The sequence below is a fragment of the Lepisma saccharinum genome, chromosome 1 (assembly GCF_977018435.1).
Source record: "Lepisma saccharinum chromosome 1, izLepSacc3.1, whole genome shotgun sequence".
Lineage (NCBI taxonomy): Eukaryota > Metazoa > Arthropoda > Insecta > Zygentoma > Lepismatidae > Lepisma > Lepisma saccharinum.
Window position 1 is genome coordinate 207,533,387 of NC_139229.1, and position 27,126 is coordinate 207,560,512.

Here is a 27,126-nt window from a genome sequence, read left to right on the forward strand (position 1 = left end):
TACGAAATCCAGGGGAGACAGGGGGAATTTCCCCCCACCAATGATCTTGTCCTGAAATATCCCCCCACCAATCTCTTCCGGGGAGGAGAGTTTTTGTTTTAACAAGAAACATAAACAATTAATTTGGGATTCGAATATATTTGACTGGAATAATATCGCAAACGTACAAAAAGAACGGACAACAAAGAGCCTCATCTCTAAGGACACTGAACACCGCTATTCCCAGAACACAGAAATAAGACCGACTTGTAATTTCTTCTCCATTTCTCATCGGCTTTCGTTAGCAACCGCGAATTATATAAATATATTAATAAAACACGTATTAGCATTTATATGCGGATTTCATACAAAAAAACTATTATCTTCTCTTAATGTCTCTTAATTTTTGTCCCTCCCTCCTTAGGCAAATCATTGTTCACAAAATCAGTAGTAGCTACATTAAAATCTTCAATTTGCAATTACATTTTGAATGAAGGACTGTCGATATAATATATTGTATATTTTATAATTCAATTTCATTATTTAATAATTGACACATATTTAATGACATTATATATACGTGTGTGTGCGGGGGGTGCGAGTGTGTGTGTATATATATATATATATATATATATATATATATATATATATATATATATATAATATACCTAGGTATATAGTGCGTGTGTGTGTGTGTGACTGTCTGCTGCTTCCCCCACCAATCTGCAGTGATTTCGCACCCTGTCTAAATGTATTGTTATTTTAAAAATTGCGAAGAGAATATGACGAAAATAATTGTAATTCCAGAAAAGACATTTTTCTAACAATAATTGCTTGCCTGTCAGAACCTATGTATTGGCAATGAACAAGGCTGTTCACGTGTTCAGCCATTGACGGTTACCTTACCAGTATTGCTTTGTCAGCCTAATGAAAACCCTCTACCGAGTGGCTGAATTATAGTAAATACTGCTATACTGTTAGGGTATAATTCATATCCCAAGAAATGGAGCACACATTATTTTTGCACTGGAAGTTATAACAAGATACTTGTTTTACGCAGTAAGAAATGAGTGTCGCTTGCACGGCCCATGCTAGTTTACGGGACGAGCAGAAGCCCTGCCTGCACGCATTTCTAAAGGATGACGTCAGGCCTGTCTAGTCTGTGCATAGTCATGTCATAGTGGAAATGTCCATTCTCAATGTCAAACGCACATATGTTGTATTTCGCAGATGAGATTCACAACGCCCTCCCGGTTCTCTGGGATGCCTCACCGGAGCAAATTTTCTGAAAGAAACACTCTCCGTGTTGAGTGATACATCGAATCGGTGAGACGGTTTGTTTACAGAAGGTCTCAGGGTTGGTGATTTACACTTTAGCTGGGCGTAAACAGCTGTAAGTCCAATAAAATGTGTTGTTGATGATGATTATATTTGACATGTAGGCCAAAGAGCATATACGCTCTTTGATGTAGGCTAATCTAATCTGTGTTTTTTTAGATATTATTATTATTATTATATCCTTAGTAAAGTACACATTGAAGTCAAAGCTAATCGCTTCGCCAGGGTCTTTTGTTGTTATATCAAAACTCTCTCCTCCACCACCAGAAATTTTGGTAGGGGATTTTTTGAGGCCAAGATGGTGGGGAAAAAGCTCCTGGCACTCACCATAATTTCGCACCCTGCGATGCAATATGGATATAATTTTCTGCATATAGATCTTGAATTCCTTTCTGCAAAGGCAAGGGTCCCCTAAATGCTAGCTTGACCCCCCCCCCCTCCCATGCAGGGTTATGATTCCATAATGGCCTCCCCGATGACTGTGGGAAAATCTAATTTCAGGAGCAAGAGCGGCCTCGCGGTACTTCAGTGCAAATAGCTTTTCTGCAAGGCTGCAACGTTCATTTCCAAATAGGTATGAAGACTCGTGGTTAAATTAATACCACAAAATTGCCTTTAATCATGGACTTTAATAGTAGTTTTAAGGCGAAGGGGGACAATTAGAGACTCTCAGAGGTTTCCTGTAACACACGTGAAAAAGCGTCTGTCTGTCTGATAACCATACTGAGAAAGGAAGTAATTCTTTATTACTCTTGTTACGTGTGATAGAAGTCCTCCATCCAATAGCTGCCCCCTGTATGTTTCTATCCAATCACGTTGTGTTTGATAATTCCCGCGTTGTTTTCCCGCGAAAAAACCTGTCTGAACAGGAATCTTTCTGTGAAGTCTGCAGCTCCGGCAATCGTTTGTAGTGTCTACCAGTTGTGGAAGAATATTTTTATATATTTTTAATTTATTTGTCACTTAATTCAATCCAACATGTTCGAAGCACGACTTGTACAGAGTTCTATCTTGAAAAAAGTATTGGAAGCTATAAAAGACTTATTAACTGAAGCTACGTTTGATTGTTCGGACAATGGCATGCAACTACAAGCTATGGATAATTCTCATGTCAGTTTAGTTTCTATGAATTTAAGAAGTGATGGCTTTGACAAGTACAGATGTGACAGAAATCTTTCACTTGGTATGAACCTGTCTAGGTAAGTGACATCGTGTCTTGAATTCAATTTTTTTGTAATGTCCTGAAAAAGACTGTTAGTCATTCTATTATCTGACTCATAATTATTACCCTATTGGTAAGACTCTACATTACGTCCTTTTCCTAAGGAATACGTGTCTTATATTGTTGGAAAGCTTATTGTATAAGGAATTCAACAACGTAAATCCCAAAGTGAGGAAAAATTACCGGGAGGGGGAAATCGATAAAAACCGATGTTGTCCGGATATGCGTAATTGAACGTGCTGAGGAAATATTTCGACGATGAAGCACATATTTAGGGGTGAAATGAGTGTTAATGGAACCTAACCTAACCTCGTAGGCATACCTCGTCCCCGTGAATGGTTCGTGGGGCTACCCGTGCATGGGTTTTGGAGCTAACGTGAATAGTTTGTGGGGCTACCGTGAACAGAAAGTGAACAGTCTGCAAGCACTGTTTTGAACAATGCACTAAATTAGGCTAGAGTCTACGTCCTTCTTGCGCATTCCTTCTTGCCCGTTTACAAAACCGTGCTAGCACACAGCCGGCGCTCCGGCATCCGTAGGGTAAGTAAGTATTTTCTTTTTACACTTTCTGTCACTAACCATTCACGGGAACTAGGTATGCCTACGAGGTTAGGTTAGGTTCCATTAGCACTCATTTCACCCCTAAATTGTGCTTCATCATCGAAAAATGTCCTCAGTACGTTCAATCACGCATATCCGGACAACATAGGTTTTTCTCGATTTTCTCCTCCAGGAAATTTTTCCTCGCCTTGCGATTTAGTTTGTTGAATTCCTTATACAATAACCTTTCCAACGATATATGACACGTACTCCTTATGAAAAGGATGTAAACTAGACACTTACCCTAAATTATTACTGGGGATAAATGTATTTGGTATACCATGTATTTTACACTATCTACAAGTTTTTGGAACCTGTTCTTTTTCATGCACCATACACACGCACAACACACCGCGAACTCAAAGAAGCAAACGAGCAAAGCACATGCATTCACAACACGGACACAAAGACGAGCCTGCAGTGTTGTTAACTCCCATCGGTTACCACCAAAAGGCAATAAGGACGTGAAGTAGAGTCTAGCCTTGGAGGGTCCCAAAAAATAAATTATCTTCAATTTTTCTAATTTTAAAAAACAATTTTAACTGTTTGCCTAACCTAACAGAACCTAACCGGTAAGACTGCAGAATATGGGCTGCTTAGGAGGAACGCGGTTCATAATTTTTTGGTAACGTTTTGTAGTTAGTAATTGGGAAAAGTAAGTTTTAAGGTGCAGAAAATTTTTTTTCTTTAAAAAAACCAGAAAAACGTGTCCAGGTTGGGCGGTATTGAAATCGTAGCAACAAAGGAAAAGGCATATTCCTGCACAAATGTAGTGAAAAAAGGTAGGTAATATAATAGTAATCGTAAAAAGAACACCGGAAAATGGAAGTAGAAGGTACGTACTTTCAAGGGATATAAATTTTGTTCGTCTAATTAGAGGAAAAAAGCAGCCCATGTTCTGCAGTGAGACCACCTAACCTTGCCGTGCATGGTTCGTGGGGCTATCCGTGAATGGTTCCTGGGGCTATCCGTGAATGGTTCCTGGGGCTATCCGTGAATGGTTCCTGGGGCTATCCGTGAATGGTTCCTGGGGCTATCCGTGAATGGTTCCTGGGGCTATCCGTGAATGGTTCGTGGTGCTATCCGTGAATGGTTTGTGGGGCTATCCGTGAATGGTTTGTGGGGCTATCCATGCATGGTTCGAGGGGTTTTCAGACCCAAAAAAAATATTTTTCTAATTTTAAAAATCAATTTTAACTGTTTGCCTAACCTAACCTTGCTGTGCATAGTTCGTGGGGCTATCTGTGCATGGTTCGTGGGGTTTTCAAACCCGAAAAAAAATATTTTTCTAATTTTAAAAAAACAAATTTAACTATGTTTGCCTAACCTAACAGAAGCTAACCTAACCGTGCCATGCATGGTTCATGGGGCTATCTGTGCATGGTTCGTGGGGTTTTCAAACCCGAAAAAAATATTCTTCTAATTTTAAAAAACAATTTTAACTGTTTGCTTAACCTAACCTAACCTAACCTTGTCGTGGTTGGTTCGTGGGGCTATTTATCAATCGTTCGAACCTGGAAAGAAATACAAAATCAGTAACACGAAAGTAGGTATTTTTCTATGGAGAAGGTTGCAACACTGCATAACCACTGATCATGGACAATGCTAGTCAAGATTTCTCCGCCATATCGCGTGTAACGCAAGCGAAAGCATACAAAAAAAGATACTCTATATGTCTAAAATAGAGATTATTTGCGTGGAAAAAACAAAATGCCACCTTCAAGAATTCTTAGGAATGCAGAATGCGTAAGTATCAATGTGAAAAATAAGGGAATTAGAGACGTTTGGTGGTTACTGAAATTTTACCTTGAAATTTCAGGTATTTGGAACACAATACAGTAGGGAAACTTTTATTATTTTGTGAAAGTGTATTCGAAACGGAAAATCTTGCGATAAATAATGAGTAATTGTGCATTGTCGGTTGCGATGACTGACCCTCTTATTTTGCAAGTTTGACACGTGAGCGCCAAATTTTAACTTCAGATTCGTGATTAGGGGCCTTAATTTAGTGAGTATGCCAAATTTCAAACAAAATGGAGAAATTTCCGGTATTGTAAAATCGCTCCTAATATTTTTTCAGTCTGTTCTAAAGTTGCCTTGTAATCAAAAGGTCTGTGTTTTGATTGGGATGTTACTGTAAAATGAAGATCAGGCTCATTAACCCACTGTACCCCTTCGAGAATTACGGAAATTTTTTTAATTGACAGATTTCTATGTTTTACTTAATATAAAAGTTGTTCCAGCATGCAAAAAACTCAAATAACTGAGACATTTGTTCTCAAAGTATCGCCCACGTAAGTAAAACACTAATTCCAGACTACTTACATTCCTGACGTAACAATGACGTCAAATTGCTATCGCCACCAAACCTAATCCTCCTAACAACTATTTCCAATAAACAAATTTATTTTTCGAAAGTACTTACCAGAGATGGGATGAAGATAAACTCCACAAGACCACAAATACATAATGAAAAAATTCATGTGAGAGAGAGAGTTTCATATTTTCAAAAAATGTTCTGGCCAGATTCCCCCTACAATTCCTGCGATATTGTCTTGCTACACATTTCTTGTTCCTGGTCACTAAACCATCCTCCTGAAAGTCACGGAAATAAATTGCATGCAACTCATAATGAGTTGTGCACAAGCTTTCATGAAAATTTCAATTAAAAAAAAAAAGAAAAAAAACCCTACAGATTTCAAACTTTATGAAGTTGTAATTTATTTCAAGATGAGGAAACTACAAATGAGCGAGGTATTTAGCCCCAAAGTTTGACTAGCGTTAATCAACTTCCTTATATCCTGGACCTCTTTCAACACTTTTTTTTTTTTTTTTTTTTTTCAAAAAATCAATTTGATTCATATTTGCACCAAAGTATGTGCAAATTGGAAGAATATCGTAAAATTACTGCTAGCATGAAACCTAACATTCCTAACCAAACGACGTAAAATAATATACATTTGAATTGTACCATATTTCTTGCCAAATAATCAATCACTTTTGCAAGAAGATCGTTGTAATGAAATTTGATACGTTCCTTGGAGGATGAAATGTATTAAGTGGCGCATACTTTATGAAGCCTGAAATTTGTATCAAGGCTCAGAAACCACAAATAATAAGTGAAATATTTGGTATCAGTTCATTATATCGGATACACTTTAAAATCTGATATTTTGTGTTTCGTATGGTTCGTATTTACCAATTGTGTATTGCGGAACATATTTGAAGGTGCCATTAAGGTTTTCACATGATTAGAAACATTTTTTACACTAAAATAAGCCATTTCTCGAAGTGTTACGGAACACACGTCATGGTGCGAGTCCCACAAACCATTCACAGATAGCCCCAAAAACCATTTGGGATCGTATAACCATCCACGAATAGCCCCAAAAACCATTCACAGAAGGTTAGGTTAGGCAAACATAGTTAAAAGACTGCGTGGTTACGTTTTCGCTTAAATTGAAGCAACGGGAATTAATTTCCGGCTGAAATAGATTGAAAGATGAAAGAAAATACCTCGAAGAACTTCGACAGTGCTACAGAAACTGATTTCCGTAAGTAGTTTCTTCTGTAAATTTGAAGAAAAGTGTCTGTGATGCAATATAACGAACTGTTACCAAATATTTAGCTCTGAAGTATAACTAGTACTTGCCCAGTTCATCGCATCCTTTATCGCCTTTAAAGCAAATTTCATTGCATGAGCACATAGCACACGTAAATTCAGAGAATAACACAAGGTGATGAAGGATGCGATGAACTGAGCAAGTGCTAGTTATACGTCAGAGCTAAATATGTGGTAACAGTTCGTTATATTGCATCACAGACACTTTTCTTCAAATTTACAGAAGAAACTGCAGCACAAACAATGGAGAAATTTGATCCCAAAGAATGGCCCACGTAAGTTAAAACCTGCAATTTCGGAGTATTTTCACTGCTTTTTGTTAGTAAAAACTTTGGGTAAAAGTCTATAATAGCACAAACATATTTCTTCACTTTTACAGGATTTTACAGGAGAAACTACTTAAGTTTCTGTAGCATTCTTGAACTTTCTGAACGTGTTTTCTATCATGTGGGAATCTAATAGAATAGAATGGTCTTTATTTAAGCAGGCGTGTTTCGGCCTCGTGGGCCATTCTTACAACCAACCTTGTCAAAGATACAATAAATGAATAAAAACGTAGAAAAAACACATTGATCATGATAATACAATAAAGATTACACAATAATAAAATAATACATTGAATTGATAAGTATAAAAGATAAGTAATAAGTCTTCAGTAGTTTATTGTGTGGGGGGGGGGGGGTTAGGTATGCATTGTGTGATGTGTAAGTGCAGGTGCAATTGTTTACATATGAAGATTAATGTAGTTGTTGGGATAATAGTAAGTTCTTTAGTTGTTTCTTAAAACTTTGATGGCAAATTATATTAGTCAATGGTGCAGGCAGTTTGTTCCATTCCTTATCCCTGTAACAATGAAGGACATGTTATAGGTGGCGGTTTTATGTTTGGAGATTTTTAGATTGTGTTTCTTGCGGATATTATGTTCGACCGAAGTTCTACGACAGCAGATCTTATCGAATAAATATTTTGGGGGCCACTCTTAAGTATTTTGTACATCAAGGTGAGTGTTAAGTATTTTCTTCTATTGTTAATGTTTAGCCAAGAAAGTTTCTTTAAGTAGGGGGATAAATGTTATTTTCGTTTTAGGTTAAATATGAAACGTATACAACAGTTCTGAATTTTTTGAAGTTTATAGTTTAGGCCCTGGGAGATATTACTGTACACTGGAGCGCAATAGTCTTGTGTAGATGGAACGAGTGCTTGTATAAGGTGACCTTTAACATTAGCGTGCCGAGTATGTTTTAAATTATACAAAGATTTAAGTTTCCCCATACATCTTTCCACAATACATTCTACTTGTGCCTCCCAATTTAAGTGTGTATCGAACACAATCCCCAATTTTTTGCATGTATCCACTTTGCTTAGCAGCATACTGCCGAGAGTTTTGTGAAATAGCGGTAATTCATGGTTTTTTTCCTCAAAAATATCTCTCCGACACGCAATTGCCGTTGCTTCGATTTGCTTCCCCGGATGTTCCCTGCATAACCCCCTTTTAGTGTTTCCAACCACGCCATGATATTACTACAACCCCAAAAATTTTAACTATGCTTGCCTAACCTAACATAACCTTACCTTACATTACCGTGAATGGGTCCTTACCGTAAATGGTTTTTGGGGCTATCTGTGAATGGTTTATGGTGCTACCATGAATGGTATGTGGTACAACGCGATCACAAACCGCAAGTTCAAAACCGGAAACAAATACAAAGTTAGTAACACAGAAGTAGGTATTTTTCTGTTAACAAGGTTGGAAACACTGCATACCCACTCCAAATCGACAAAACACAAGTACGATGGGTGATGATCACACAAGGTTTACGCGCCGTATGAAGTGAAAAAAGAAATTACTCGTTAATTTGAAAAATGGAAATAATTTTCGGGGAAATACATAATGACATCTTATGTTCAGTAAAGCATAATAGGTAAGTACGAATGTTAAAAATCAAGCATGAAAAGAGTTAGAGGTGTTTGTGCTATACTAGACATTTAATAAACTTTGTATGCACACTAGAATAGCGAAAGAATGCATCGAAAATAACTATCCGTACCTAACCTAACTATGTAAAATTATAGCTGCTGTTGTGGAACGTCGTTTGGATGCTATATCCACTTGCACGAGGCCTTCGTGCTGTTGTGCTGCATGGTAAAGTAATACGCTAAAACAGCAGACATACTGTACTTCACAATAACACATTTCGTAGAGCCAAAATCGACTGAAAACTTTCATAAACAACAAAATCTCCATAAACCATGCAAAATATTTCACTTTCTCCAGGGGGTAGTGTGTGTTCGAGGGTACCGACTCCTATCGTCATTTTAAAAAATGGAACAATGACACAATCCAGGCTGGTGACAGTTTGTACCCCCTCGAAAATTCCAATTTTTTTGTTTCCAATCTGCACATTTCGATGTTTCAGGTGCCTGACAGTGATTTAACATGTGTAAACTACAAATAAGCGAGAGATTTATTCTCGAAATGTGACCACGGCACATCCGATTCTTTGCATCCCAGACCACTTTTCGTCACTTATTTGAATAAATGTTTGTAATACATGCAAGAAATCAACGGCAGATATTGAAGGATATCCCCTCCAGTATGGGTTCTTGCATTATACAAGAGGAATCATCATTGCCCAGATGCCCACAAATCAAGTTTGTAGCACCGAATCGCCTCACGCAAATGCTTCAGTACCTCTATGTGAAAGTTGTGGTTCATTGTCTGTCTTTGAGTGAGACCATGCACTTCTTGTGCCAGTAAATGCAATCAACGTTGTCTTTGATTTTAATGGTTGTTGCATCATTTTCTTCGAGACTGGTGACTCATGATCCCATCATTCGGCACTTTTCCACTTTGTTTGAGGGTCATTCATAGCAACATCTTTCGCAATAATGTTAAATAAAAATGTCAGATAATTTCTGGTCTTTTCCAACAGTGTGTTGGCAATTGTTCTTCTGGTTTCCTTTTGTTCCTCTTTAGAACCTTTTTTCTCGCACAATTTAAATTTGGTCCAAGTTGCATTTTGAAAAAAGGTTTCTGGATTGTATTTCAAGTGTTCCTGAAAAGATGTTCCTGGACCGAATTGAAATGCTTTAAATATGAAAAGGTTATGCACTGTCTAGAACTAATTTCCATTTGCTGATTTTCTCTCCCAGTCTGGGATTGAATTTATTTAAAATTCCTGGCCCAGGGTTGACTGATCAAAAGTTGCCTTTTAAAAATGTCCGAGAGTATGTTTTACATTAGATTGTCACACTAGAAAAAGTAGCACAAGGAATAAATCAAAGTGCTGTTGTTCTCTCGTGGGCCAGGTTCAAAAACCCTTGTCAAAGAGTTACTGTACATAACACAATGGACTATATTAGTGTGGTGTCACATTGAGTTCAAACAAACCCATCACATGTTGCTCTGGCATCTGATCCAGGAAACTCAGCCAATAGGAGCCGTCGATGAGGTAACGTGAGGCTGCTATGTTCCCAGGAGATATCACAATAGGGACGGGCAGTGCTGCTAAAACCAAGTGAAGGAACATGCACGAGAGAATGGGACTACAAGGAGAGGGGCAACGTGACTGCAGCATTTGCATTTTGCCAGTTTCTACCTTAGATTCTCGAGACAGCCAGCACCTGGATTAGTCTTTCATGTTCACAAGTGGATAATTCTTTATCGTCAGGTCCGTATTCGATCCAAGTTGCATATTGTTTCATTTCAATACGGAACTTGGACCCTATTTAAACTGATTAGGAAAAAAAGGTTCCTGGACCTTATTTAAATTGATCCTGGAATAAAGGTTTGTGGACCAAATTTAAATTGGTTCAGAAAAAAGGTTCCTGGCTCGTATTTAAATTCATTCAGAAAAAAACGTTCCTGGCCCGTATTTAAATTTATCCAAGAGAAAGGTTCCTGGCCTGTATTTAAATTCATTCAGAAAAAATGTTCCTGGCCCGTATTTAAATTCATTCAGAAAAAAGCTTCCTGGCCCGTATTTAAATTCATTCAGAAAAAAGGTTCCTGGCCCGTATTTAAATTGATTGGGGAAATAGGTTTTTGGATGGAATTGAAATACTTTACAGATAAAAAAGGTTCTTTACGATCCAGAATCCATTTACGCTTGCTGATTTTCTCTCCTGGACCGGAATTGAATTTATTTAAAATTCCTGGACCTTTAAGAACCCTGGCAATCGGTAACATAAGTCTTCTCAAAGTAAATTCCTCTCACTTTCCACATTGCCATCAGTATGTGCTGTTGAAGGGCACCCTGTTCATGGGTTGTCTTTCACTGATACCCTTCCCTCCTGATATCTCTTGAGCAATTTAAACACACAGCCTCTCAATAATGCTTTGCCATAGGCTTGCTGTATCATCTTCCATGTTTTCTTAGGTGGTTTCCTCTAGGCTAACACTGAATGTAATGTTAACTCTCTGCTCCAACTACTGTACATGTCACATTACACAACTTGTGTATCTCCAACTAAATGTGCCAGCATGACAGTGTTTTGATAGATGCAGCCCTGCCACCTGGTAGTGGTTACCACTTCCAAGGACATGCATGTTTACATCACATATCAGGTGACTTAATAACACCCAATTCTCAAGTTTCAATATCACAGTTTGAACATTAAAAAAACGACTCAATCCTGCATCTTTTCTGACAGGTGATATTAGGTCAGTCAAAATGTAAATGCAATCATTTTATTTTTATTTTTCACAGCAACAATAGAAAACTTACAATGATATCATTTTCCAACATAGTCCCCCTGCACTTCAATACACTTGGTCAAACGTTCCACAAGCTTTCCGATACCCTGAGAAAAAAAAGGTTTTCGGTTAAGCAGCAAGCCACGTATGAACCACTTCCTTCACCTGTTGATCTGTGTTGAATCGACGGCCTCTTAAAGCATCTTTAAGTGGACCGAACAGATGGTAATCCGACGGGGCGAGATTGGGACTGTATGCAGGATGCTCTAACACCTCGAAGCCCAGATTCTGAAGAGTTTGAGCAGTGTTGGCGGCGGTATGGGGACGCACGTTGTCATGCAACAAAAGAATGCATTCCGACAATCAACCTGGTCGTTTGATTCGATTTGCAGGCTTCAACTTGTTGGAAAGCATATCACTGTATTGTTTATTGTTGTCCCCTTTTCCACATAATGTTCCATAATTACCCCTTCTGAGTCCCAAAAAAGTGCGAGCATCACTTTTCCTGCAGTGTTGACGCTTGACTTTTTTTTCACTGGAGATTCAGGGTGTTTCCATTCCATGCTCTCAGGTTCGAAGTGATGGATCCATGTTTCATCTCCAGTGATGATTCGTTTTCAAAAGGCTTCACCTTCGTTAGCATGTGTGTTCAATAATTGCTGACATATTCTCACACAATTTCGCTTGTTCTCATCAGTGAGTTCTTTAGGGACCCATCTCGTATGGATAATTTCATATGCAGAACCATGACTAATGTGCATATGGTTTGCCACTTCATCAACAGTCACTCGTCGGTTATTCAGAACCAGCTCATGGACTTGCTCAGTGTTGTCATCAGTAGTGGATGTGGCTGGACGACCTGCTCTTTCCTCGCCCTTCACACTTGTTCGACCGCTTTTGAACTTTTCAATCCACTGGTAAACACTTCGCAGCAGTAAAACATTGTCACCGTATTGTGCTGAAAGTCGTGTATGGATTTCAGCTCCTGGTACACCTTCAGACTATAAAAGACGGATTACAGAACGCTGTTCCTCTGTGTTGCACACAGACAGTGGTGCAGCCATGTTTACTTGGCAACACTGCAGAGCGAACTGAAGTGATGATGCTGTAACCTGTCACAGGCGAAGGCAACGGCTTGTGAGCGCAGAAAGCTCTACAGCCAACCTACGGAAGAAAAGAAAAAGATTGCATTTACTTTTTGACTAACCTAATATATGTACAATTGTGGCAGTTCAATCTGAACTTGAGTTGCAATTTAGCTTAAAAGTTTTGTCTTCTCTCGCATGTTTAGAATAGAATGTTATCTGTGTGCTTTGTACCTAGTCTTACCATAAATACTGTCCCAAAGTTGTAAGTAAATAGACACAAAATGGTGAGAGATATTGTAATATCAGAATAACATGAGATGCATGGATGCATTATGAACCAAAATCACAAATAATTATTCGAAATGGCCACCTTTAGCACTGACACACTTCTGAAGTCTTCGTGGCCACTCATCAATGGAATTACGCAACACATCAAGTGGAAACTCCGCAGCTGCCCTCTGAAGAGACCGCTTTAAACTGTCAATATTGGGATGTCTCTTCTTGCAAGCCATCTCCTGAAGCTTGGACCACAATTTGTAGTCCGAAGGGTTTAAGTCTGGACTGGCAGAGGGCCAATCTGACGTCGAAATGAAGTCAGGAACATTTGCCTCCAACCACTGCTGGGTGGTGCGTGCTTTGTGTGCTGGGGCTGAGTCCTGCTGGAAGCTCCAGTTCTCTCCATGGAAGATGGTGTCGGTAAGATTCTTGCATAGTTTCTCAAGCACTGTCTGCTGGTACACTTTGGCTGATGTTTTTACCCCTTTTTCACAGAAATGGAGCGTGCCCTCATAGCAAATGTTCCAGACTTCATTTCCACTTCAGATTGGCCTTCTGCAAGTCCGGACCTATACCCTTTGGACTACAAATTTTGGTCCAAGCTTCAGGAGATGGCTTGGAAGAAGAGTCATCCCAATATTGAAAGTTTAAAGCGGTCGGTCTCTTCTGAAGGCAGTTGCTCATTTTCCAGTCGATGTGTTGCGTAATTCAATTGATGCGTGGCCACGAAGACTTCAGAAGTGTGTCAGTGCTAAAGGTGGCCATTTCGAATAATTATTTGTGATTTTGGTTCATAATGCACCCATGCACCTCATGTTATTCTGATATTACAATATCTCTCACCATTTTGTGTCTATTTATTTACAACTTTGGGACAGTATTTATGGTAAGACTAGGTATAATCATTCTTGACTTAAAACAAGAGATACAGTACATAAGCATTGCCCTAAAAAATTTTTGCAAGTTTTTAAGAGCTCAATAGCCAACCCTGAGCAAAGGTTGGATTTTTCATTACTAAATTCTTAATTTGTTTTGCTTTTAGCACCGTTTTCCTTCACTTTCCTTCCATGAAGTGGTTTGAACTGACAACAGGGATCGCTGTTCGTTTGTTTTTCACATCTTTTTGTTAACTGCTTTCCTGGTTGGTGGTGCGTTAAATTCCTGCAAATGAAAGAACAGGAGAAACAAGTGTGCATTATTTGAAAAGGCAGGCTAAACTTAACTGTCTGTCTGAACACTATTGTAAATAGATACTTAATTTGAAAGAGAAACAAAAGTTTATAACTACTATATATTAGCATCATAGCAGTCTTAGATGTGTATTACACTTTCCATTTCATACTAAAAATGTTTCTTATGTGAATGAATTATATTCCTCCTTGAAATGTACTAGAAATGAGGGGACTTGTTTAAAAATGAAGTCGTGTGTAGATATTTAAGAGCAAGCAAACAGTTGTGCATAATATATTTGATATGATATTAAATAAAGATCGACTTTATTTGAATGTTTTTTTTCTTCCAGCATGACCAAAATCCTTAAATGTGCAGGGAATGATGATATAGTTACTATGAAGGCACAAGATAATGCAGACACAGTTACATTTGTCTTTGAGTCACCCAACCAAGAAAAAGTATCAGATTATGAAATGAAACTGATGAATTTGGACCAAGAACATTTAGGAATTCCGGTAAGTAGAGACAGAAGCTACAATTTCTCATATCTATATCTATATATATATATATTATGGAACTATTCAAGGGAGACTGTAAAAAGGTAAAATCCCTTGCCAGACATCAGTGCTCGGTCAAGCGACAATTTACAAACACAATTTAACATTCCACAAATAGCAGAAACCCATGACGTCAGGAGACACGGCATTCTTCGATACTACCGGGTTCAAGCCCGTCATCGGCTGGCAAAAACGGAAGTGCTGTCCAAGCAGGTAGGAACAAGTCTCAGAATTCAAAGGACCTCCAGAATACCAGCTACCAGGCGAAGACCTCGACACCTTTCAGGTCTCAGCCCGACTACAGACACAGAGACGAAGCTTTCGCCTAAGGCAACCTCAGTACATTCGCGAGTTGACTATCTTCAGTACCACGGCCTACAATTTGTAGCAGTCGGTCAGACTATCTTCCTGGCGCCTTTTCTAGGGCCGATACTTCAAGACCAGCGTGTGCTTCGTTGCCAAGCCACAGGCAAGAAGACCGTGGGCCGTTGAACTCAGGACTCCGTGGTCTGTCGCCTGACGTCCACACTCAACCGCTTGGCCGAGAGGTAAGATGTACGTCGTCTACATCCCTTGAAATCATTCCACTCCCTGCCAGAAGCCTGTCAGCGAGATTGTATGGGGACCATAAAATGTAACCTAGCTCTACCATCTGTCTCCTAAAGCATTCACAGTAACGATCCCCGTAGTTTAAATAATTGAAACCAGTGAACGCATCAATATATTCAAAAATATGATAATAAATTAGCAATAATATTCAAGTGGTGTGGCATGAGATTTGGAAAAATGTTGCCAGTCATTGGCAAAATAAATATATTATTATTAGCTATAATCAGTGAACAGATTTATATGTAAATACATATTTATTTTTTTAATTATTTTTGCGTCAGGGCATGTACACTCCAAAAATTAAGTTTTTTATACCTTCCAATTGTGTTAATTACCGTATTATACACAGAATAATTTGGACAGCCAAACATGAAACCTTACAGGGTCATTCCATGATTTTGTGACACTTACATTGATTTTTCATGTTTATGGAACCATATCATGTTATATATTGTTGTAAAGCTTAAATTCCGCAGTTTCTGAGTATGACAACAGTATTCCATTCAAGATGGTGACACTAATGTGCAATGCGTTTGCAATAATCTGATCACAAAATGAAGGAACATTCTGATTTTTATGGTACTTTGGATAAAAGAAAAGATACGGAAAAATAAAATAATAATTAAAATGTATTACTAGCCAAATAATATGACATATATGGAGAGTGAAAATGCCTTAATGGAAGAAATCTTGTTCTGCTAACTGCTAGTTTGAGGGTCCTGAATGTGCCTCGTATAAATGTTATGTTAATCACGAAAAAAGTATATATTTCGAATTTTTTTAGAAAAAGTAACGAAGGAATTAGCAAAACCACATATAATTAGTCATTTCCCACGATTTTTCACTTTCTAATGTCATGTTTTTTGACACCAAGAAGAGCAGTGCCGTTCTGGCAGAATTCGAGCATGCATCTCCCGTCGGATGGGATACGTATCAGCAGTATTTGTTGGCCGAGAAATAAGAGAAAATAACTTCTCTAGCACTGCAAATCCATACGTAAGCATTGCTTGCATTATAGAATTATTTTCCTGTAGTTTACGGTTATTACAATGATGAATTTGAATTACCTGATGATATTTGGGATTCATAATTTTAAAAAAATCTGTAATAAAAATAAAACAGACTGCTTTTTTCACAGTTAAGTTGCTATATTACAACAATGTAACATTGACAACATCCATTATATAACAGATTCTTTTTGTTTAAAAAATTACTAACCATTGTTATAACTGTATCTTTAGTCAAAATGAAAATAAATGTCTGATGAAAGGAGCGTGTGTTCTCCTGAAACGTCACAAAGAAAAAACTGTTTTCTTAGGCTTGTAATAACCGTAAACTACAGGAAAATAATTCAGATAAAATAAGGTGCTTAAAGAGTGAAAGCTTTGAGATGCTAAACACAGTGGAGACAGAGGGGCTGGTGGCTTATTGATTGTTTACACAAGAGGATATTCTCCTCTTCGTCCATATAGCAACAGCTTTAGACCTACAAATAGGAAAGCCATATCTTGGACCTAGATTCTACTGCACATTATATACAAGACATAATTGTTTGTCATTTTTCCCCATAAAAGAACAGGGGGTGCATTATACATGCATACTATTATTTTGTTATGTGAACAGTGCTTTTTTTTAATCTCTTTGCTTTTGCTATTGTAAAACACTTGAAATTCCTGTTTATTTACATTTGTTGCCAACAATTGAGATTGAGGGCTCAAGCACTCTGAATGAAAACATATTTTGTGTTGTTTTAATATTAATGTCAATGTAAGCATACCGTATTTTATGTACCTCGTATTTTTACAATTTTAAGTTCATATTTTGGTGAAAATATCTAATTTTTACTACATATAACTGTGGCCACTCACCGGGAATTATACATGAATTTTTCTCCGTAGACATGAAAAATTGCAACTTTTATTAATCCAAATCCCGTTGAACGTATACCTATTTATAAATGCACTGAAGCAAGTTTTTCACAGTTTACAATTTATTTTTATTGAGAAAGGACAAGAAAGCTGCATGGAAAATAAAACACAATTCTCTCAATACGTTTTCTTTTCAGTGTCCTTTGCAAAATAATCTATCTGACAGACAAGATTGTTGCAATATAAGTTATCTTGAAATTTATTAGTTAAATTTGAGTTTGAAATTCTTCTACAAGTAACAGTTTTTCATAGATTAGTATATCCCATAATATTTGAGACTTGTGTTTATAGATGTATTTCGAGGCTGAGTGACAAATGTAAACTCTGCACTCCCCTTTAATTGGATTGAATTTGAATTTTTGGACACATTGGAATCTCACAGGCCCTTTATATTGTTAATATATGTGTGTGGGTGGGTGGTGAGAGACGGTATGTAAGGTTGAAATTGAGAAACCATGCGCTTCTGGCCTTGAATTTCTGGAAAGTTCACATTGAAAGCTGGGAATTATACTTGAATGTCATCATGATCCTAGAGTAGCCACCCTGTATATCCATTCCCTGATGATAATTAAGTAACCATTTGGTGTAATTAATAATATGGGACAAATACCATGCATTAATTAAAAAAAAAATTAAGTATGAAATTTCGACTCCGGTATATTCTGAGACATATTATTCATATACAGTCAGGATTGACCCAGGTGGGCGCAGTCCAGTGTTCCCCACATGCTTTTTTCCCTTTAAAAAACCCAGTCAATAACTGGGTTTTGCAGAAAATTTAAATTATTGCTTTAAACACTTGTGGGTTCTACGATTGTCAAAATGTTTTGGTAAACTTTTAAAGAAAATGCTTATCAGAGCTTACAATACTAAAAATAATGAATGTATTACAAGTCATAGGGTTTTTCGAACTATTTTCCTTAAATCATGCTAGATATGAACTTTTAACACATAAAAAGATTATATATCCAAGAAACAAAATGAAAGAGAGTCAAGAAATTTTTAGATAAAACGTTTGCATGCAGGATACTTGAACAAAGCTTATAAATGTACACACACACACGCGCACACGCACACACACAGATATACATATATCCATTTTTATATTTTCGTAGATTACGGCATCACTTGAGTTTGAAGTTTTTAATAAAAACTATGTAATATAGTGTGTTTTTTAGGAAGGGTGGGGTAAGTCACCAATTTTGAGACCGTGATAATTGCATCAAATTTTGAGATTTTTAGCTGAAATTAATCATAACTAGATACACCTTGGGAATGATTTTGTTTTACGTTTGCATTTGTTCAAAGCTTTTTACGATTGTAGATAAAAAAAACGGATTTTTCATGTGCTGAGGTAAATTCCAAATTCTGTTTATAACGGTCAAATATTGCGTAACAGGTAATTAATCTAATTGCCCATTATTAAGAATTAATTACAATTGGTAATATTAAAATCCGTCTCGAATAAAGGTGTCTAGCGACTGTCTTAGCCAACAGTAACTTGCTCAACCACCGTTTTTCACCCGAATTCAGATTTACATGCATTCTTATGGGGAATAGCAGGAAAAGAGCAACTTCTAAACCAATGGACCGAAGTGGATGAGATTTTAACCAGCAGAAGACCACATCTTGAAAGTACAGATTCCAGAATGTGAGCCTAATCAGAACAGAACTACGGGAGTTATGAATTATTAAAGATTCATCGCTGGATTCAATGGGAGACGATATCCTGTGGAGATGGCGCTCTCTGTCCGTGACTGACACAATAGCGGAAGATTTAGCCTAATCTCTGCACGAGGGGCTGCTACCAGAGGTTAAGGACCGGACTGAGCGTTGACCAGGATAGGAGGACAACGGTCAAAGCACCAGAAACAATAAATGAATACCTAAACACAGAGGCTAGAGCGTCACCTTGTTTGAATCTGGAATAAAAGGGATGATTCGGAATAGCGAGAAAACAGTTTGCCTACAATCGCCACCGGAGTGTGAGCTACGTGCGACCTAGCTCAGAGTCGCGATCAGACCCGTGGTGTGGATTTGTCTTTTACTCGCGTGAGTGTTTAGAGCCATGGAGTAGAACAGAGTATACCCAGTGGGGTTCTTTCCCCCTCGCCGTCAACACATTCGTGCACATACGCGTGGTATGTGAGAATAACGCCAGACACGTCCACCTGTGTCAATCGTCCGAAACAACGTCCTAAGCTAGCAGAAGTTAATAACATTTAATAGCCATGTGAGTCCATGTGAAACTGCGAATAACTGACCTACTACTGCGCTAGTTGTCGTATGGAGTCGACAGTGTACGTGTACCGTCATGGACTTCCCTGTGAAGTGAACGAGTGAAGCCAGGATCCGATGATGCCATACGGAACTGCCGGGAGATCCATTTTCGCCAACCAGGATAACCGCAAAGTACAACAATGGAGTGCAGACGTCTTCCAAAACTGTAGGACCACTTTCACCCTACCCAGGTCAGAGGGAATGCAGTGAAGGTAAGATCCAACCATGTGCGCGTGTGAGAGAAATGACGCCAATCTACCGTGAATCTGCGTAAATCAAATCATTGCATAACTTAAATCAGTGCTAGGGCATAACTAGACATCGGTATTCTGGCCGACTAATCAAGGTTATAGATCAGAGTTTATGTTAACAGCAAACAATAGTTCATTGAAATATATTTATACCTTCAGAAAAGATAAAAGGGGTTCGCACAAGGAACAATTATTCACTTTATACTTAAAATCCTAAATGGTAAATTGTAAACGGCAATGTAGCCAAGAAATAGCATGAGTATAGTCAAAGTATTAATTAATCTAACCTTTGTAATTGTCATATTGTCGCAATATGCCATGGAATGAGTGTATGAATGAGAGATAGAGTGAAAGAGGGCAAGATGTACTGTGTATTTATCTGTGCTTTAATATATGTGTATATTCAGAACCACCGTAGTATTATGTAACGTCATTTCTGGTACTTAAAATCAAATCCTCCTAGGTTTATTCTCGGTAACTCCTACTGTAGGCACTTATCCTGACCGTATTATAATTCATGTAATGTTTAACCCGCGTGACAGGTGTCACGTGGAGTGATTCTGCGTTGTTGCGTTGCTTAGTTCAGTTGAGTTAATTTTTTCAGCACGTAACATGTTAACACTTTCAAATGCCTAAAATACTATTTTGGAGATTAAGAAAATAAACTTTTTAAGGATTAAGACAGCACTTAAACTATAGTTTGACAATAAATGTTTTGAGATATAGTGCATGATTGGGGAGCTTTGGGGATGAAATTGGAGCTGACCAATGTTTTGACCATGGGAATTGCCATTTTCGTAGCAGCCAGATATATTGGAGGATGTATAAGGTATTTGGATGAAATCAGCCAGACAATTAAGTATGGCAAACTTATAATTTGGCATGGTTAACCTTTTGAGACCCAAGGCCTTTTTCACATGTAAGCCTCTTTGTCCCGAGCCAATTTTGAGCAAAATACAGAGTTTCAATTAAATGAGTGTAGATCGGAGAATAATTGCCCTAGAGAGATGAGTGATATACCGTTGTACGCAGAATGAACCAGAGATTCAGACTATATGAAATTTAAATTCGGCGTATATGTGGCTGGGGAGGGGGCTAAATCTCAAAATTTCGGGAAATAAAATTGGTTCCCCCACCCTCCCTCCAAGAAAAAAGTACATGACAGTGTCGACATGCAAGGAACACAAAAATATTTGCGTTATTATCATATGATCAATGTAACTTGAGTTGTACCCCCAAAAAGAATGGTCGGGATGCCACTGATTCAAGCTTAAAAATGCAGCGGTACCTTGAAATGACTATAGCTCAGAAACTAAATGCCCTAGAGATATGAAATATATACCGTTGTACGCAGAATGAATCACAGATTTAGACGATTTATAATTTATGAACATTATATATGGAGGGGGAAAGGTGGGAAATCCCCTGAAAATACTTTTTTCTTAAAAAATGGGGTTTCGCCCCCCCCCCCCTCGAAAAAAAGGATATGAAAAGTTCAAAATGCACATAGAAATTATCGTTGGCATGTAAGAAACAAAAATATTTGCATCATTGTCGTATGACCAATGTAACTTGAGTTGTACCCCCAAAAGAAATGGCCACTGATTCAAGCTTCAAAATGCAGCGGTACCTTGAAATAACTATAGCTCAGAAACTAAATGCCCTAGAGATATGAAAGATATACCGTTGTATGCAGAATGAATCACAGATTCAGACGATATATAATTTATGCACATTCGGTGTACATATGGAGGGGGAAAGGGGGGAAATCCCCTCAAAAATAATTTTCTTTAAAAAAATGGTTCCCCCCCGCCCCGAAAAAAGTCAAAATGCAAAATTTATGCAAATTTGGCGTATATAAGGAGGAGGAAGGGAGAAAACCCCAAAAAATTATTTTAAAAGATTGTCACCACCCAAAAAATGTCCTTGCACTTGGACACAACACGACACCTACGCACAACATTCACGGACGAAAAGCTAGAACGCAGTGAAAAATGAGCACCGATTCTTGCAGCTGCTTGAAATTCTATTTTTAGACAATGCAGGGTAATCCCTGTCGCAACTTGTGGACACTTGTGCTAAAAAAACAAAGGTTTCCTTCAGGGCGCTTCGAAATTCCATTCTCACAATGCAGATTCAACACCCAGTCTTCCCCCTCCCCCCACCCCCTGCTTGCGCCCTCACGGAAAACTTTCATTTTGACATCGGATACTGATAAACAAGCTTCCTTCGAAAGCAGTTCACAGGTGGGAGTGAAAAAAAAAGAAGCATTTCTTTAGAACAACAGCCGGTGTTCCTTTGTCGGCAGAAATTTGACCTTGAAAAGTTTCCCCTGCCTTCCCCCTCCATTTTCATGAAGACAAAAAAAATGCAAAAAAACATTTCTGTTAAATACAATCGAAATTCTAGCCAAAAATAGAAACGTTATAACGTAAAAACTACGACCTTGACACAGCGTCTCAATCGAGACGCTTGGGACAGTGAGGGTTACATTTGGGTATCTCGATTGAGACGCTTGGGACACAAAAGGTTAATACATGGAGGTGGTATTTATGCTTGAAACATCCAGAAAAGTAATGAATTGAATTGATTGAATTAGTATTTTAAGTCCACTTTATGCACAGTAAGGCTAATTGGGACAACCTACAGTTTAAAGTGGAATACAATTCACTATGTGACTCAGTCTGGTATCGAACACAGACCCCCTTGATTACGACGCTACCAATGCGCCATTGGGGGAAAATAATGGAAAAAGCAACTGAAGAAACTGTATTGAAGCAGATTTAAAACATTGTGTTGCATAGTATTTTTGGATTATTTAATGGTCTATGGCATATGAAATAAATGATAAAAATGTGATATCCTTTGGAGAAATCATCCAAGATAAGGACTATCAACTTGATTTTTGTTTGTGTGGCTAGTCACCCTGCTATGTGTATATTATATCTTTCTGTGTGTGTATTTCTTCATTTTAGTTTTCTTTGTCTGAGGAAGAATCTGATACAGGGTTGAAACGTTAAATGTTAAGTGTTTTTATATCTTAATAAACTGCCTTGGTCAGCAACTTAGTGTCTTTTATAAAAATGTGTTGAATCTTGAAAAACATATACTTTAACATGCTTAAATTTGTTGTGGGGGGAAGAAAGTAACAAGATCCAATGAAAAGTTTCCCTGCAAAACGTTAGTGTTTTTTTTTTTTTTTTTTTTTAGGAAGAGTGGTTCCGGCACTATTAAAGTTGATTTGTTATATAACAGTTTTGCTTGTTAATGTGTTCATCATAACAACTACTCAAATTTGTGTTATGATCATAAACGATGATGCATCCAAGTATATATGCACGCTCGCTCACTCACTCACTCACTCACTCACTCACTCACTCACACTCACTCACTCACTCACACTCTCACTCACTCACTCACTCACACACACACACTCACTCACACTCACTCACTCACTCACTCACACTCTCACTCACTCACACTCTCACTCACTCACTCACTCTCTTGTTTGTTTCATTGATTGATTTGATTTATTTTACCTCTCTTTTCTGCCACATTCGGCTAATCACAAAGATGAGAATGAGTGAAGTGATGATATGATGAAATTGATGAAGGGACATACAAAGAATACTGATGCCCAGTCTGGGATTTGAACCCAAGACCTCTGGCATATGCCCAGTCTGGGATTTGAACCCAAGACCTCTGGCATCATTGGTATTTCTCTTCTTGAAATAAAATGTATTAGTCCTCACCTATGATAAGGTGCCAGTATGGAGTACAGTTGTTGACTGCCAGGGAAAAAAAAGTTCTGGTTATAAGATATTTTGTACCCCCCCCTCCCCCAACATATTCAGTCAATTATCTCTGGAGCAAGGCTGCACATAGCGTCAGAGAAGGGGAGAAAATCGAGTGGGCAGTACATGCAGCTGTGAAGGCTGGTAAGTGCAGTCGTTTCCCCCCCCCCCCCCCATGTTCATTGGTAGAGTCTTCTCACGTCACTACATGCAGACTTGTTTTCATTTGCCTGCTCCAGAGATATGTGGGACAGGGTATAAAGCAATACAAATTGAATGCTACTATAAATTACTACTAGGGGGAAAATGTATTTATTTTTTAAAATATATATTTTGGACAAAATGCCAACCCTGTATACAAGACAGGGTATTATATAATATTTGAATATGCTTGTATATCTCATGGTGTCCCAAGAGTTTTCCCATTGTTGGACTTTTGTTAGTCCAACACAATGAAATTTGTCGCTCTGCAGTATCTGATTCTGGAGACATGAACCCTTGTGAAAGTTCTCTAGAACTAATAATTTTTTTCTTCTTATTTTGGGGCTGTCTAGGATTCATTCTAACCATGATATGGTTAATAAGAAAAGACGCACTATTATTCATTTCGATGCTTCAAATGCTTTATTAAATGCATTTATCAAATACATTACATTATAAGGGCAGAGATGCAATATTTTCAGGCATGTTTTGTACTTATCTTTGGATTTTTTCTTTCATTTAATCAGGAAACTGACTACGCTTGTGTAATTAAGATGCCAGCTGCAGAATTTGCAAGAATTTGCCGAGATTTAAGTCAGTTTGGAGAATCTGTGGTTATTGCATGCACGAAGGAAGGAGTCAAGTTCTCTGCAGCTGGTGATATTGGATCAGGTGAGAGAAGCAGATAAATACATGTAGAGATTTTTAATTATATCATTTTATTTTATTGTAATATATTTTATTTTAATTTTCTTTTTTGATTTGTTTCTCTTTCCGGTCTATGGGTATTGTTTATGAAAAGCTCTCTATGAGTGCCTCTTTATTTAGGGATTTGTACATGCTCACTATAAATAACTTTTCAGAACTCAAGAAATCAAACAATACTACTCTAATGCTGCTTTGGAATTAATCAAATTCTTAAACCTTTGTAAAGTTTATTTCTCCTTTCTGCTCACTTTTATATGAAGTTATGTGGAGAACCATCCTTTGAAGTTGTCTTGTAAAATTTGTGGTAATTTCACACATAAAATTTACATAAAAATGAACACTTAAAAGAAAATACAATAGCCCAGGAACTTTATAGTTTTGATTTAGACATCAATAGCATAAAGCTACTGTAATATGTTATGAAGTGAAAATAGAGTTACGACAAGTGTTCTCTTAAAAGTTTCTCAATTTTTCCCTCCCTTGCTTCCCTAGATTACATCAGCCCCCGTGGCAGAGTGGTTAGCACATCGCGCTGCGACGCCAGGGGTCCCGTTTTCGAATCCTGGCTTGGGCTTGGACGTTTGTGATGTCTATTCATCAATTTCATCATATCATAACTCATCTCCATCTTTGCAAATTAGCCGAAAGTGGCACAAGAAGCGAAGTAAAAGAAATCAAATCAAAACCTAGATTACATGCAAGAAACAGGGTTGCTATGCATCTGGAACACTGAAATGTCAGGGAATTTGGATTGTCAGGGAAATGTCGGAATTTTGCAGATCTGGAATTTATGTGCATCTTGAAGTCTGTCTGCAAGGGAAAAAGTTGCAAAATGAACAAGCAGTTCACTTCCACTTCTAGATTTGGTTCTTGTGATTCCACTCCCAAAAAAGATTCAGTTTAGGAACTTGTTTCTTTTGTTCTTATGATTCTCAGTCTTTGCAAAATTATGGTTCGTTTGAATTTCTGTAATAAATTTTCACTTTTCTAATACTAGAGAGAAAGAATGTCAAAGTTAAACTTCCAGTCCAGACATCTGATTGATAACTAAAATACATTGACAATATGATCATAATTATGGTGAATATTAGGTTATCGTCTATTATTTTATAGATCTTAGTCTTGGCATTTCCTATAGAATTCCTATACACAACAAAAATTTCTCCAGATGCTGTGTACTTATCAATGTAAGCAAAAAAGCAGTACTTTCTGCAACATTATAAATCCGTCGGAAAATGAAAAATTGTGTATGGTTTATGAACTTTTTTTATATATATATATATATATATATATATATATTGTGTAGAACTGTTATGGTGAACATGATTGTAGCACCCAATACATTTGATACGGGTCATGATTTTACATTTTACTCTTCGAATTTTCACGTGTTCTTGTGTGTGTAGAATGAAATTTGCTAAAATAAAAAAAAAGTTGTGAAAGTGAATATTCATAACAATTAATGGATTATAAATTTAATTGAAAAAACACAAGGTTCAAAAGCAAAAATTATGATGATAAACATGTCTGGAAAAAATTTCATTTTTGGACAAGAAAACCTGGAAATGTCATGGAATTTCCTGATCAAAAAATCGTAGCAACCAGCTAAAAACCCGGACTTTAAGAAATAAAAAAATCTGTCTAGAACAATTATTTCTTGAGCTACTATTTTTTGTACTTTGTTTCAAGTTTGAAAGGAGCGCTCTTGAAAAGATCCTGCCTGTAGAGACTTTTCAGGCACGCAAGGAGGCTCTGTTTGCTAAAGGTTAAGTGGCCAGAAAATGATCATTTAGCTCCACTGAGATAAAACTCAATTCATGTGATGAATCCCATGTATCACTGTGTACTTTTTACTTGTTATATACAGGGTTTAGGATGTCGTGAAATCCTATCCAAAATCCCATTAACCAAAATTTCTAATCTTATTTAGAGGGAAAACGGGACAAGTTAATGATGATGATCAAATAATTCAGAACAAAAGAAAGGAGATCACAATTATTGGATGCCATTGTGAATAAATAATGGAGGAGAGCCATGTTCTTCATGATAGTGGATTCATAACTGTTTAATTTCCTGTGACAAAAATAGCATGTATAAATTGCCATGTGAATCAGCCGAAAATACTATCAATCAGGGGCGCCGACTTGTCACAATTATTGGGGGGGGGGCTCTGATCACTGAAATAAATGAATGAATGACTCACTCCCTCCCATTTTTAAGTTTTGGCCTCAGTGTTCGGAATCTCGTAAATTCCCATGAATTCCTCGAAAAAAATTAAAAATTTCATTTACAGTTCGAATGCAAAATGTCAGTTGTTCACGGATGGATATGCCACAAGTTTCGTCAACCACAATAACAAAATATTCCCGACTTTTAATATTTGCTACCACGGAGCGCAAAACAGATCTCCCTAATATATCAATGATCTCATTCTGAATGTCATGTGAGAGCCATTTGTAGCCCGAACGTCCCATCCACTCTCCTAGTTCATGCACATCTTCTTTTGAAACTCTTTTTAGTAAAAATGTTAACAATACTCATAATTATATACTTAGTATATAGTAATAAGTCATGTGTTTTACTGTCTCTGGTCGTAGCTCCCCCAAAGTTGATGGTTTAGCGGTCTCAGCCCCCCCCCCCCCCCCCAAGTTGATGGTGTAGAACATTTCAAATGTGTATTTAAAGTTAAGTTCATGTGGCACAATTCAGAGTAAACTTTACAAGAGAAGCAAAATTAGATTCTCTTATGCAAAATTATTTGGGGGGCTCGAGCCCCCCAAGCTCCATGGAGTCGGCGCCTATGC

At 37.6% G+C, this 27,126-nt stretch overlaps 1 protein-coding gene across 1 annotated transcript in view; it reads left to right on the top strand.

The window, feature by feature from the left end:
- The first annotated feature begins 2,172 nt into the window (after nt 1-2,172).
- Nucleotides 2,173-27,126, top strand: part of PCNA (Proliferating cell nuclear antigen) — a 44,994-nt gene continuing 20,040 nt past the window's right edge. The window contains exons 1-3 of the mRNA XM_083127460.1: nt 2,173-2,516; nt 14,344-14,509; nt 24,142-24,286. Of these exons, the coding sequence (XP_082983586.1) occupies nt 2,296-2,516; nt 14,344-14,509; nt 24,142-24,286 (532 nt within the window). The 5' untranslated portion in view covers nt 2,173-2,295. The remainder of the gene's footprint in view (nt 2,517-14,343; nt 14,510-24,141; nt 24,287-27,126) is intronic.